General features: G+C 33.8%; 1 protein-coding gene across 21 annotated transcripts in view; it reads left to right on the forward strand.

Annotated features, from left to right (window-relative positions):
- The window catches only part of LOC107996734 (RNA-binding protein Musashi homolog Rbp6), a 744,804-nt gene extending 728,864 nt beyond the window's left edge, over positions 1-15,940 (forward strand). For 18 of the 21 annotated variants that reach the window (XM_062070935.1, XM_062070934.1, XM_062070938.1 and 15 more), the window contains 3 exons: positions 1,040-1,317; positions 2,719-2,783; positions 3,513-15,940. In XM_062070935.1, coding sequence (XP_061926919.1) covers positions 1,040-1,317; positions 2,719-2,760 — 320 coding nt within the window. In that variant the 3' untranslated portion in view covers positions 2,761-2,783; positions 3,513-15,940. Of the gene's footprint in view, positions 1-1,039; positions 1,318-2,718; positions 2,784-3,512 lie in introns of those variants that run through there. The other 3 variants (XR_009828789.1, XM_062070945.1, XM_062070943.1) reach the window with 3 other exon arrangements.
- The last annotated feature ends 151 nt before the right edge of the window (positions 15,941-16,091 follow it).

Genomic DNA, 16,091 nt, shown 5'->3' on the forward strand with positions numbered 1-16,091 from the left:
TCCTAATTGACGTGTTTCTTGTGCTGGATACACACAAGATACAAGATAATCTTTGCGTGACTCTGTTGCTGATGTCGTGTTTGTTAGTTGATGTTCGAGAGACGAATTAGCTTTTTCGATAAATGTTTTAGTATAGATATATGTAATATATGTAATACAGTGACTTTGTCGATGTTTGAAAGAATCATTGGAAAAAAGAATTTAGTTAGTTATTAGCTCATACATGATTAATCAATGTGTTTATCTTTCTAGCATGTTATTTAAAATTCTCTCAACAAAGGTGTAAAACGTATGGTGCATCAATTATTTGAATTGAAAGTTAAAAGCAATCGGAATATTCGCGTTTGAATTGAAATTTTCGTTCGATGGCTAACTTGTGGATATTCTTGATAAAAAATATTACCAATGGCAATTAACAACAAAAAAATATATTTTTATGTATGGAATTTTATATTAATTAATATTGAAATAATCGTATACGAGTGAGTAACATGACGTATAAATAAATTTCGTGAAATTATTCCGTTCTAGTTTGCTTTTCTTGATGTTTTATTAATTTTTCTTTTGAATGTGCGCAAAAAATGTTAACACTTCAATATCTAATTATGTCACCTTAAAAATACTAATTCTTTGATACTCAATTACAACACTTGAAACAGTACTGGGACAAAGGTACTCCTCTCCCTCGACATGCTCACATTAATCAATGCTTAATAATTATGCCCTTTTTCAAATCAGCCATCAAACTTACAAATCCGATTGTTTTTCTCATAGTAGAAAAGTAACCTCGCAATGGACCTATACTTCTATTAAATACAATATATATATATACAATGCAATCAAACTCTGAAACTTCTAAAAAAAAAAAAAAACAAGCGATACATTCTTCTTCAGAAAAAAACACTCTCTCACACACCCAAAAAACATCTGATCCATCGCGTTTAAAGTGCAATTCGTTTACCGCGGATACGAGGACACTGCCTGCGGTGGCAACGCATAGAGAATGTGTTAAAAAGTGACGGGGACGCGTTCGTTGCAGTGATGAACAACTACCAGGCGGCCGCAGCGCAGGCCGGATTTCCGCCGGCGTCGCCGCACGCGGCCGGTGGACATGGTGGGCCACAGGGCCGGTCATTTCCTGCGGCCAACTCGCCGGGCCCCATCGACATGTATAGTTCAAGCGCCGCAGCCGCAGCAGCAGCCGCAGCCGCGGACTCAGCAGTCGCCAGCTACGTCCAGGCCGCAGCTAGTCCGCAGCCCCCTACGACCGCGTTCCCTGCGATCGCCGTGTCTCGTGCCCCGCTCAACTACAGTCCCGTAAGTCCATTCTACGACCTCCTTTCACGCCCACCCCCTCAGAGTAATCCAGTAATGGGTGTTAAATTCCAGTAATTTAAAAGGGGGGAGGGACGTTCGTTCAAATTGGTCCTCGATGCCACGTGGTATGAATTATTTTTGAAAAGGAATACGGGAATATTGAAAATTCTATTGGGAAGGAGAAGGCTCGATTGGAAAGAAGAGATGAAGAGATTGGATTGATTTGATTTTTGGAATCTCGATGCTGAGTTTCGAGAGGCGTTGTTCGTGTTCGGACGCCTGTGTAAATGATAGACTTGTACTACTTGGCATCTGTACCTGTTTAATTTTGCAATATTTCCGGGAGTTTTGATTACTCTATCCATGTGATCATTTGGATCTTTGGAATTATATGTATGGATTTAGGTGTTGATAGGTGTGAAGTTAAAGAGGTTGAAGAGAATTGGTGATGGAAGGTTTAATCTTTGCAATGAATGGAGAAGAGTGATGAGCGAAGATAGAGAACATTTTATTTGGTAGAATAATGTTCATGTAGATTTTAAAGGAAATGAAATTTGGATCAATTTGGTTGTAAATCGTTGGTTTATATTCCTTGATATCAAAAATTCGAAAATGACTTATAAAATCATGATATTTCTCGCGTAAAATTTCAAATTCGATAATAACCCTTTATAAAGAAACATTTTATTATAATTATATTTTAAATGATCAAAATTAAAAAATAAAAAAGAGAAAAATCGGTTACTGAAATTTTCTTATACATTTTCCATTCCTATTCTAGCTAAACGCTTTGTTTAATTAATATTCATTTAACATGTTCTTTTATTTCCGCGTTAGAAAGGTGTGAATAGATTTTAATTAAACTTTTCACCGATAGTCTCTGATTGAACTAAAAACTTTTTCAACAGCTAACCGTACTAACAGCATCGAATTATTAAACTTGTCTGTGATGCTCCTTTTATCTATTTAACGTACTTTAGTCGAGATATTCAAACAAGATAAAAAACAAAGAAAAGTCGAGAGATTCGAGAGTACGATGCAAGTTGTTTTCCTTTTTTTTTTGTTAGAGTTTTTCAACTTACGTTGCTAAAGCTTCGATTGCAAACCAGATTCAGATTGCTGAGCTTTTCAATTTGCCAGTATTTAAAGTTTTCATTCCATTCCATTTTTTATCTTCAATTCCTTTTTTTTTTTTATTTTCTTTTTTTAGAATAAATTCTTTAAATCGTACGATGCAACCTTCCAGGATCCAGTATTGCAATTGCACGTTAAAAAATTTTTGCAACTTAATATAAACTTTTATATAGTATATAATCTTTATATATAAAATATGGATAAATTAATAAATTTTCTTGAAAATATGACGCGTGAACCTTATTAAATATCTTCTTCGTATTTTAGGGTCCTCTAATACCAGCGGCGTTCACTAATGGCTACCATTGAGCCTTGTTAAGACCTAATAACAGGTATGTACACACGTTCTCTTGCATTAGCTTTTAAATTATCTTCTTAAGTGTTTCATGTCTCGTGATAATAAACAAATTTTATATTTTGATTAAATAATCAGATGATAATAAAATATTTATAACATTGAATTTAAATTTCCGCAAAATGTGATTATAAGAAATTTCATCGTAATTTTCATTAAACGATTAATTCAATTAGCAATGATCAAAAGATGATAATATTTCCTATTGTCTTTTTTTTCGCATTTAGCGCATTATCGTACGAATACGGTAACGAAATACTTTCATCCTTTTGTAGCAAACGCAAACACGTTCACTAAAAATTGATATAACAGAAACACTATGTTTCCTTAATAATTAATCATAAATTTCGACTTAGTGTATCATATCGAGTAATTATAATAATAATTTAAATAATAATACAAATAATAGACTTTGAATGCTTAAGATACTTTCGTGATTATTTCTTAAAATTTGCGATTGAAATGTACGATTGAATAATAATAATATCAACGTAATTTTCGACGAAAGTATCTTATTTTTTTTTTTTTTTTTTTAGATTTCATTTCTTACCATTCACTTTAAACTTTACTTCAACAGTAACACGATCCGCTTGCGCTGATTTCACAAAAATCATGGCTTCTAATCTGACGAATCACGCATAGCGTGTTCGTCGTTTATGTGCCGCAATTTATCGCTAACAAATCGTGATTTTTTTTTTTCCGTTAGGATGGACGAGAGGGCAGAGCGCAGCACGGTCGACTGACGGTACAATGAGCGGTGTAAATGCCTTGGAAAAATTCACCATGATGAATGATCTCTGGACGGAAGAGGACGCGTACCATCACGAGCAATAAAACGAAGAATCGCGATTTAGGTAGAAGAATAACGGTTTCCAACAAAAGGAGGCTTTCCGATTTTGTAAACATGATCGATCGATTGCAACGATCGAACGAAAATAATCGTGATTTCCCAGCGGAGAAGAAAGAGAATCAAAATTGAAGATATTAGAAAAAAAAAATCAAGTAAACTAAGAAATGTAAAAAAAAAAAAATAAAAAAAAAATAAAAAATAAATTAAAAATCATTGAAAAGATAAAAATATGAAAAAAAATATATATATATATAGAATTTATAAATCGCGATACACGTCCAGAAAATTTGCGAGAAAAGCAACATGGTAGAGGGAGCGGATTAATATAAGGAAAACGTAAAGGGCAGAAACTGCGTAATGGTAGATGTGGCCGAAACTGCGTAATAATGCCCGTTCTCCGACATTAATAAAGAATAATATATTAATAATAATGAATTAAATTAATATTATTAATTGCTAAATAATTAAGCGACTAAGTCTAGAATATATAAATATTATATATATAAATATATGAATATATATATAAATATATATATATATATAAATAATTGATAAATATTAGACGATAACGTATGGATCCTTAGTATTTAAGGCAGACGATAAAGTCGCGGAAGAATACCAACTTACATACGAAAATATTATTATAATTACTGGTTATTATTGTATAACACTATGGCGATTCTAATTGATTATAACAAAATGGAGAAAGAAGGATGGAAAGCTGTGCGTCGTGTAAGCTCGCGCGCGTAGCCGTGCGCGTTATACATATATATAAATATATAAATATAAATATAAATACAAAAATACAAATATAAATATAAATATAAATACAAATATAAATATAAATATAAATAATAAAAAAATATAATTATTATATACATATACGCGTAACTCCGTTCGCACCCGGGAAGAGAACCCGTCGTCTCTCTGTTGGGCTTTCGAATTTTTTTTAGACAAATAGCGGCGGAGTGAAGAGAGAAAGAGAGAGAAAGAGAGAGAGAGAGAGAAGCAAAATAAATAAATAAAAATAAAATAAAATAAAAAAGATGTACAAGAAATTTTTCGAGTAGCGTGAGTCGACGACAAGGAGGAGCACACTACCCGACACGAATGTTTGAAGGGTAGTGTCGGGCCGGAAGGGAGATTTGGGAGACGAGACGACGAGGGCGCTAGGCAGGCCAAGAGTGGGCTTCGCCCTTTTCCTTTGTTTCTTGCGCGCGCGTGTCCGCCACTTCTCAGCGTGCTCTTTGCCGACTGAATGCCGGAATGGCACTTCTCTCTCGCGTCCCGTCGTTGAAGCACTTTTTCCCTTTTCCCGGGTGTGCAACGAGGGAGAAAAGAGGACGAATAAAGCACGGAAAGAGCAAGGAGAGGGAGGTTGCGTACATAGACGTAGGCACGCGTGTTACACGGATGACGTGACGCTGTTTGCATTGCTTATCGTGCGAGGGATGAAAGGAAAAAAAAAAAAAGAAAAAAGAAGAGAAAGGGAAGAGAAAACGCGGGGGCCCTCGAGCCAAGATCGACGGATTGGAACTCGCGAGGCTCTATGTAAGTTATAGGAGCGAACAGAGAGAGAGAGAGAGAGAGAGAGAGAGAGAGAGAGAGAGAGAGAGAGAGAGAGGAAGGAAGAGAGAGAATGAAACAATAGGGAGAAAGACGAAAAATGGAAATGAATACTGCTTTTAAGATGCGTATCGATGAGGGGAGAAGAGACGGTCATCGTGAAGAATACTATTCTACTAGAGAAGAAAGAAGTGAGAGAGTACATTAAACATACATACAGGGTCGCGAGATCTATGTAAAAGGACGCTAGGCCTCCGAACGTTGCATCGTTCAAAATCTGTATCCTATCTAGTGGCGAAAACCGATGACCGGTGAATTTCACAGGCTATTGTGTAGCTGTCCAATCGATTAGTTACATTAACCTCGGCCCATACATACATATTACACGCGCGCGAATTATTGTACCATTGATTTACCATAATGGCAGCTATGCATGACCCTATGGATGAAAGCCAGCTATGGAAACACGAGCAATGTTCGACGGCACGCATTTCACACAAGCTCACTGTGAACATACATAATAAACCATCCATACACTCCCATGTTCAATCTGTACACGCATTATACACACACACACACACACGACCCGAAACACAATATTAATATACGCTTTCATACGCGTCCGCGGCTTTTTAAACAAATTATAAAAACACACGCCTATATAAAAAAAATATATATTAATACAAATACACACAGCTACGCAACAACAGGAAGAACCACATACGCAACCATCAAGTTACGCGAGGCAAGATGCTGTTAAGAGGAGAACAAATATATATTATACAAACATACGCGTGTATTCAGTCATTATACCGTGCGTCCGTATATGTACAGAGCGTTAGTTAACGGCGAGATATCGTGAGATATCGTCAAAATGCGCCAGTGCGTGAGTAAAAGCGGAAATTAAGAGTAACGCGTGCGATAACGATGATAATTTCGAGACGAAGCGAGATTGTGCGTCTTCTATATACCCCTGTGTGCGAGAAAGAGTGAGAGAGAACGTGGTGATACGTGTGTGCGAGCGAGAGAAAGAGAGAGTCATTAAATCTTTAAGATCGAGGAACATGGTCATCTGAAAATGCCATTTGCGAATTAAAACGAAGAAGAAGAAGAAGAAGAAGAAGAGGGGGGAAAAAACGAAAAGGAGAAAATTATAAAATTTATGCGAGCTAACGTAGCGTTGAACGTGAGAGAACAATAATCGCGTATGGTAGCCTTAATCAGGGAATAACTTTGACATCAAAAGATTCTTGCGTTTTTTCGCGCTTAAAAAAAACATTTTGCTGATCAAATGGACAAAGGGCGCGAACGGGGATACTCCATTCGATTATTCGTAATTGGTCTAGGTTAAAATATTATGTAATATCATACGGGAAACAGGGAGGTATAATTTTATTCCTTTCGTTTTTCGGCGCACGTGTATATTTTGTAAAACCTAACTTAAATCTTCGAGAAAGGGTTCAGAGGGCTTGAAGGGCATCGCGACGCTCGGATCTTCCTGCTTCTGAAGGGGAGAGATTGAAAAAAAGGAAAGAAAAAACAAAAAAAATAAACCGTCGACGTGCATAAACTCATTCCGCGGATTATATAATTCGAGTTTTTTGTTGATATATTGCTGATAAAAACTGTTTTCGTACGATACTATTATTGCTATTATTAAATTCGCCAAGCGAGAGTCAACGAGCGATTATTATAATTATAATTATTACGAAACGACGGATATATGTGCGACAATTCTAGGTACGGTTATTATTGTATTCAACAACAGGGTAAAAACAAAAAGAAAAAAAAAGAGAAAAGAAGAAAGAATTGAAAAATAAGAATGATTTTAAATTGTGGGACGCGTGTCACGTCGAACGGCGGCCATTTTGTTTTCCTGTGCGCGGGTGTGCGCGCGCACGATGAGAAAAAAATTCAAACAAAGGAAAGAAAAAAAAAGAAAAGAAGAAGAAGAAGAACGAATAAACAAACGAGTCAATTCTTACGAACGTTAGCAATACTTCGTCATGACCATAAAGGATAAAAATGGCAAATAATGAACGAAAAAAAAGAGAAACTAATAATAATAATAATAATAATAGTAATATACACGAGTAAACTATATCGCGGATAAACTTATATTCATTCTTAAGTTGGTGACGCGTACACGCGTGACGAGTGATCCTCGCTCGTTCTCAGAGAAGAAAGAAAAAAGAAAGTGATGAGGGACGAAATTGTAGAAAGAAACGTACGAACTGAAAGGAACTGAAACTAATTGCAGTATCTTCAACGCTGAAAATGCTGATTTCTTGCAAACGAAACAAAATGGTAGCTGCTTCGTTACGCCCCAAGATTAACATTAAACGCGTGTAAAACAAATAAAGTTATACCGGATCAAATCGATTGAGGTATCCATGCAAATAATTGTTTAATTAGAAAAATTAAAGTAAAAGGTGCAATATAAAAAATACAGACGTACACGTTTCAAAAATAATTGGTATTTTGTTGGATAGATTGTACATTACATAGACAGGGCGATGCTGCTTTCAAACGAGTGCAAGAAACAAGCGTTTCATCGACGACGTACTATTCCCATTTTTTATTTTTCAAACTTAGCAAGCTTTGCTTTTTAAAATTGTAGGAGATTAAGCGAGTTTTATGAATGAAACGCGACATAATCGGATGGAAAACACGAGAACAAATGTGCACTCAATGGCAATTATTTAACAAATATTTTCTATATTTTCTTTATTCTTTCGATACATTGATGATAGACAAATAAACGAGCGTTAAATACACGCATCGGGCGCTTCATACATTGCTAAGTATCGTCAGTTGTTAGTTAGACGGAGAATTGGACGTCGAGCGGAGAAAAAGCGTGACAAGATAGAGAGAAAAAGAAAAAGAAATAAAATACATGAGAACATAAGCATCAGCTCAAAGAACGTAAAATATAATGAGATTCGTATATAGATTTTAGGGACGGCGACGCGCAAGATCACAGAAAGATGGGCAAAAATGAGGAAACGTAGAGAGCATCCAGCAGAAGACAGTCATAATTAAATGTACAAGTTGTAACTTTTCGCAATTAGGATGAAAGGCGTGTCGAAAGGATTTTAGGTTCCTGGGAATGATCATTTATTGCGCCTTTTATAATTAATACTAATTCGTTCGTTTAAGGATATACAATTTTATTACGGTATATATCATGGAGAAATGTGATAATTGTTATTATCTTTGATTGTTATAAGTATTTTAGAATTTTTAAATTAATTTTAAACATAATTTTAGTCTTTACTTATTTTTATACGTTTTGAAATTCTTCTTTTCGAGTGAATCAATCGATACATTGGCAGGAACCTGAGCAACTTTCAACAAGAATCCTCTAAAAAGAGAATTATATATAAATATATAAATATATACATATTCGAAAGAGAAGTCTACGATCAATTATTAATTAGAGCAAAGAAAACAAACAAAAATGCGATCGATATACAAGCAAATTAATATGCGAAAGAGAATAAAGAGAAAACATAAAAGAGAAGATAAGGATGTCGCGAGACGTAAAATAGAGAAGACAAGCGTAGGGGATGAAAATAAAAGCGAAACAAGAGCAAACAAAATATATGTGAAGTACAGTCTCTACGCGTTTATATTTATAAATATGAAATACATTAATATTGAAATATTACGTCTATATCTACATTTAGTATATATATAAATATATATATAAATATAAATATAAATATATATATAAATATATAAATATACATATATTGAACGATTAAGAAAGGCAAGAAATATATTATGACTATATATATATGATAACTGATTAAGGCGACAAACAGACAAAATAAAAAATATGAGGATTATGGAAGATGAACAGATATATTGAGACATTGTTTTATGCATTTGTATATATATATAGTTATTGATGTTTTAAAAGCTAATATACATTATTGTACTGAACAATTTTTCGATTATCATCACCGATGATCGTGGGAGGAGAGCCGAGCGGGGGTGCAAAAGGGGTGGGTGAGGGTAGGGCAGGGGTTGGGAGTTAGATGCAAAGAAAGACGCGAAAAAAAAGAATAGGAAGATAAGAAAAAGGGAAAAGAAATACGAGGGAGGCGAGCTCGTTGTACGATGCAGTCCAGTCTTTTCTTGTTTTGCAATACTTATTCGTTTTTTTTTTTTTTTGCGAGACGGAGATTTTTTCTGTCGAATTTTTCCATGGAAAAAAAGGTTGAAAGGAAAGAGTAGGACATGATGGCGATGTAAAAGATCAAAACATCATAATGCTCATCGACCGGGCTCGATCACTCGTCGCGCAATTAACACGCTCACACGTACTACATTCTACACTTCTACATTGTACACGTATGATAGACACACATACAAACACCAACACGTATATATATAAATATATAAATATAAATATACACGCGTATAAATAATAAGTAATAATTAACGATAATCGAAAAAAATATAAATATAAATATAAATAATATACACAGCGTGAGAAGAGAATAGGAGAATGGAAAAATGTATTGTAAAGAGAGTGCGAGGAAGATGTTAATCAAGTGAATAATCGATTATTGTCATTCCGTGATTGAATAGTGAACTTGGAAATCAGAAGCACACGACTGACAAATATCTTCGTTGCGATAGGTATGCGCAAACACACGTATACAATGATATATTGAAAATGGGTGCAATGAATTATAAAATAGAAAAATCACTTTATAATATTTAAGTCTTATCGGCACTCGAGTGCAAGTAGAGGTTATAAGTGATGTTTCCATTGTACATGTTATATATCGTTAATAACTATCATTATTATGAAAATTATTGTTTTTCTACAGAATGTGTAAAAAAGCATATAAAGGGATATCTTATTTTATCATTTTATTTCCACACGAGATGCAAGACAATTTTCGTTAATTATCTCGTTTCCGTGTTTATATTTTTTTAAATATCGTTTTTTCAACTTCGACCACCTCGCGTTAAACAAAAGTTAAAGTAATCGCGAAATTAGATCATACGATATTTCGTAGAGAATAACAGCAATATCGAGTAATAATTTAACGAAGACGCCATTGCGAGCAAATTCGACATAATCAAGCGTATTTAAGCCGTTTTGCAATTAATGGACCATGTTGTACGAGAATGATTATACAACTATTAGGAAATATAGTACGCGGGCTTGAACGCAACATGGTTCACTAATGTTCACGTAGAAAGTTCAGTCTGTTTGCGCTTTACCCAACAGCAATAGTTGTTCGCGCATAAATGATCGTTCATCATTTTGAGATAATGTTTCTCGTTCAGTCTGTATTTAGTGATAAAACATATTAACTGTTCCGTATTTGGAAGCGGACGAATAGAGTGGCCCAAAACGATTCAAATTTTAGATTTTAACGAACGTTCTTTTTAATTGTATCACTTTCTAATCCGTACAATTGTTCTATACACGATACGCAAACACACACACATATACACAGGTACATCCATATAGATATCTTCAATTACACACAAATTTTTCTGCGATACAACGAGAACAATACGATCTTCGATACAAATTTACACAGGGAGATACACTTATTATACACTTTGAATAATCTCGTCCAATTGTAAACTATACCACACGCAAATAAAATTACACCGGTAATTACAACACAAGTTACATCAAGCATAAAAACAAAAGTGAAACGATTAAGAGATATATAATATAAAAACCAAAAAAAAACATTAAAAAAAAAAAAAAGAAAAAGTTTTACTTCGTCTCACGGATTCGTCGATATCGATCCTTCGATCACTTTCTACGCACCCTCTATTTCTTGACTGCTGATATGTTTCCTAGAACGGCTAGTTTAGCGTACTTTTCGCTGTGCGACACGAATCTGCGCATTTCCGTTTTTGGTTTCCTCAGATGAAAGCTGACGGCTACAGACGACACACAAAGCGTTTTATCTTGTGTTACGTGGAAGAGGAACACGTTACCACGATATTTCGAGGAATAAAAGAATAAAAAAAATAAAAAAGAAATAAAAAAACAACCCCCGTCGCTCTGTGCGTTATGTGACTGGGTGGGGAGAGAGAAAGGGGAGAGAGAGGGAGGGAGAGAAAGAGGCGGAGAGCGTGAAGAAGAGCGAAAGAGAAACAGAGAGAGAGAGAGAGAAAGAGAGAAAAAGAGTGAATGGGAAAAAAAAATCGAACTCGCAGAAGTCCGTAGATAGATAGACAATTTTCGAAACAACGTTTTTGTGCGTATATTGACAAGATCGTTGCTGCGACCTGACACGATATACATATACATATTTATCCGAGCGTTTCTCTGCTGACTGACTTATCCCTCTCTCTTGGAACCTTGTTCGTATATTCCTCGATTTCCGATTTCGATTTTTAAACCTGTTCGAGTCGCGTTTGGTAAACAAAAAAAAAAAATAAAAAAAATGGCGGACAGAGGGAAACGCTCCGGCGAGTACACGATTCGATCGATCGAATCACTTGGTCAAGTCAGTTGTAATTATAATCGATCGATCGGGATCGCGGTGTTCGATCGGTGTTTTTTCTAAGTGGAACGTCGCAGCCAAAGACATAGGCTAAAGGATCCTAAATAGGATGTTATTTTTATTCGCGCGTCACGGGAACACGTGAGAGCCAAAAGAGCTCGTTTATTATAATTACAATTATTATTATAATTATTATTATTATTATTAATACCGATATAACATTTATTTTCTTTTTTTTCTTTTTTTTTTTTCTTTTTTTTTTCTTCCCTTGTTGATTTTGTATTATCTTATTGTATTGTAATAATAATTATCACTATCGTTATTCGATTATTATAAAGAACCGAGTAATATTATTGTAATACGCGGCCCGTTATAATTTTCTATAATTGCAATAATCCACTCTGTTGTATACAATCGTCTTTGAGCCGATCATTTCGTTTACTTCGAGTTTTTATCGAGGAGAGACGCGACTTGGAGAAATCGTGCGGCCAACATTATATCTGTTCCAGAATTTAGAAAAAAAAAAGATAGATTTACTCGCAGAATACTTCATAAGAGATATCAATTTTATGATCCGTGTTACAAGCCAGTTTTAATCAATTAAACAAAGATCTCCAAGCGATTTTTTCGAGTCGCGATTTAATGAAATGTGAACATAACCCCATACGATATATATGTATATATATATATGTATACATATATACATATATACGCGCACGTAAAGCATAAAATATTACGATTAAGTATATAATCATGTAATTACACGTGCACACGTTCGGATGAGCAGTTTACACGTAATCTGTTAATATTCTTCCTGCGTGCAGAACAAGGATATAAACAGCCACGAGCTTCGATGAAGTTTTGCTAACCATCGTACAGTAACACCATAATAAGAGTATCATATATTTTTCCTTTTTTATTCGACATTCATCGTTATACTCACGTTATACGTCATTTTCGATACCAAATTATTAAAATCGGCCAACTTATTTAGCTGGTTCTATGCTTTAAATCTCGCTGAAATAAGATCGAATACTTGATCGATATCCAATTCTCGTACGTTTTAAAGAAAAGAAAAAAGAAAAAAATATTTAGCATTTTGCAAATTTTTACAATCGTATTTTTTTCTTTCCATAATAACGAAAGGCTAATCTTAACGAGTATCTAAGATACGTTTCATTTTAACGAATATACTTTTTCCATGACCGAATCGAATCGATTACGGAGCGAGTATTCCATTTACAATATCGATAAATTTTCAATATTATTGAAAATCGACCGAGATGTCGATTCATCAATACGATTGTATCCCCCACTATTACTCGTGACGTTCTTCGTTTATCTTATTATTATGTCGTCGTTCCAGTTTTATTCCACAAACGATCGGTATCCCGTTTGTGCAACTCGTGAAATAACGGCCACTATGCCCTGTTCGTTCCTCCTACTCGCTCTTCGGTCTGATTCACTGTGATAACGAGTGTGCTCGAATCGGTCAAGCAAAGAAATTGTTATAGATGCTTCTACTAGATGCTCGTTTTCTTCGAATGGTGATAATCAAGATAACGCGATAATTATCTTCGAGATGTCGAATGTTCGAGATGTTTTTTTCTAATGGTCGTGGCCGATAAACGAGAAAATATATATATAAATATATATATATATATATATTTCGTTAGATTCGAGAAGCACGTATGTACGTATTTATTGCTTGTTTTTCAATTTGCATATCGTGTTGATCTACGAGATCTAAAAATTGTTTTAATGCTGTATCGTATCACCAATTTTCTCGGACTTGCAAATATCTTCCCTTCTTTCGCTTCTATCAGCTGAATCGATCGATCATTACGCTGTAATAATAACTGTATTAACTTCGTGAATTGTCTCACTATATACCTTCCTTAATTAGTTAATTTCCTTCGCGATGCAAAATACGAACAGGTCACGTAAACGTATACCTCGAACACAACCGAATAAAATACGAGCACAATAATTTCATTCATTTCTTCCGTAAGGTAAAATGAAAAAATGAAAAAAAAAAAGATGAAAAAAAAAAAAGATTTAAACGAACGAAAAAATACAAGAAGTCTGAGAAACAATTTTTTGTCGATTTTTTTCGACAAGATCGAAACGTTTTAAAACAAAACAAAACAAATAATAATAATAATAATAATAGTAATAAAGGAACTGCATCGTGATCGTTGTGTGCATGTGTGAGAAGCGAACAAAAAGAAATGAGTTCACGAGAATTTCAAGACACTCGCTTTTATCCCGTTCGTCGTTGTCCTTACTTTTGTGATATGTATTTTCGTTGTCGCGTGAAACAACCGAGGAACACCGAGTGTTTTCTGTGTACACGGCATGTTATGAATTACAGGGAGAGTCTTAGAGTCTCGTCGTTCACATTGTCGAATTAGAGAACCATAAAAAAAAAAAAAAATAATTGCGATTTTGTTTAAAAAAAAAAAATGAAAAACGCAAATAGACAAAAAGGGAACGGAGCAAAGGTTTTTAAAAATATTTTTTACGACGCCTCGCGAGAAAATACAAGCAAAAAAAAAAAAAAGGCGGATTTGATGAATAGCATGAAAGAACGAACGGAAGCTCGGCGGTATGGTACAGCTTGCAATGAGAAAACTTGCAATATAACAAGCAATAAATAAGCCACTTTTAATTCCATGTATATCAAACAATTATGTGGATGCTTAATGAGATTTATTGAATTAAACGAGCAAAAAGAAAAAAAAATGAAAAAAAAAAATAAATAAATAAATAAATAATAATAATAAAGCCAAGAACTAAGACGAAATACCGATTTTACATATTCTTACTAATCGTAAACGATTACAATACGTATAGCGACATACTAAAAATTATACGATTATGTATCGATTTAAAAAGAGCAGATTAAAAGAAAATGGTAAATAAAATAATTATTATAAACTAAAAAGCAAAAAAAAGCAGTACGGGCTGCAGGCGTGCATCGCCGCGCAGACGTGTAATGTCTAATCTATATAAGTACGTAAAAGTTTCAATTTTACACTACGATAATAATGACATAACGGTAAGGTTCTATATAAGATATAATGATGATTTATAATAATTATAACGTTGTACAGAATATTTATGAAAGGTGCGCTGCTGGCGAAAGAGCCGCGCGTTTCTTTGTGTGTTCGTTGATCGCGAACGCGAGAAAAAAAATTAAAAATTAAAATAAAAAAAACGAGAAGAAGAAATAAGGATAAATGAAAAAGAAAAGTGAAAAAAAGATAAAAATAGGAGCAAACAAATGTGGGACGTTTGCTTTTTACGTAATCAATAAAATTTGTTCGAATTATTCATGATTTGAAATCGTCGATAGATTTTTCACGATATGAACGAACAACGCGCGACTCTCTATCCAAAAGCGGCCAGACTATAATGGATGTTTTGTAAGATAAAGCAAAACGATCACGGATTATATTGAGATCGCGTTCAGAGAAATGTATAGTCGATTGCGTATTCGGGATAGCTCGAATTTACTCGACGACGCTTTTCTCGTTGAAGGAATAAATAAAAAGTAAGAAAAGATGATAAAATAAAAAAAAAAGTGAAAGGGAAAGAGAAGAAAAAAATACGAAAATCGCGGCTCTTTTCTTCCGCGAATATATTCGAGCGTAGGAGCGAGATGTGCCGTCGAAGGGCGAAATTGCGGTCCTTAAAAATTTAAACCTAAAAGAGTAACAAAAAGATGCAAAAAAATTTAAAAATTAAAAAAACAAAAGCGAGACAAAATAGTGAACAAAAGATAGAAAGTGAGAGAATTTATCCGCCGCAGATATGCGGCATAAGAAAGGGCCGATAATCTAATTCATTGTGTATGTATACAGACAAAAAATAAATATAATATTGCGATTATAAATATTAAACTAATAAAGAATAACAATATTGTACCCCTCTGTACATATAAATATATATTATAATACGATGATTATTACTATATGATTTATTATAAATATATATACATAAATATAAATATATCTCATGAATTCACATTATTATGTTTATTATTGTTTACTTATTATTATTAAAATTATTATCATTGCGATGATAACGAGGATGATGATGATGATGATTATTATTATTATTATAATAATATTATTAATATTTAAGAAAAGGTTCACAACGTGCCGTGTGTATGTGGGAATAAAATATATAATATAATGGACATTGTTCAATTCAATCTAATGTCTTTGTTGTTTTTCTCTTTCCTTGTTTCTACTTTTATATCGTATCATTATTTTAAATTATTTTGTATTGATTACAATTTTCTTATTTTAGAAATTTATATTTTTTTCTTGAATAAAAATATATAGTAGTTATTATTTAATTAATCATA

The sequence above is a fragment of the Apis cerana genome, linkage group LG2, assembly GCF_029169275.1.
Source record: "Apis cerana isolate GH-2021 linkage group LG2, AcerK_1.0, whole genome shotgun sequence".
Taxonomy (NCBI): domain Eukaryota; kingdom Metazoa; phylum Arthropoda; class Insecta; order Hymenoptera; family Apidae; genus Apis; species Apis cerana.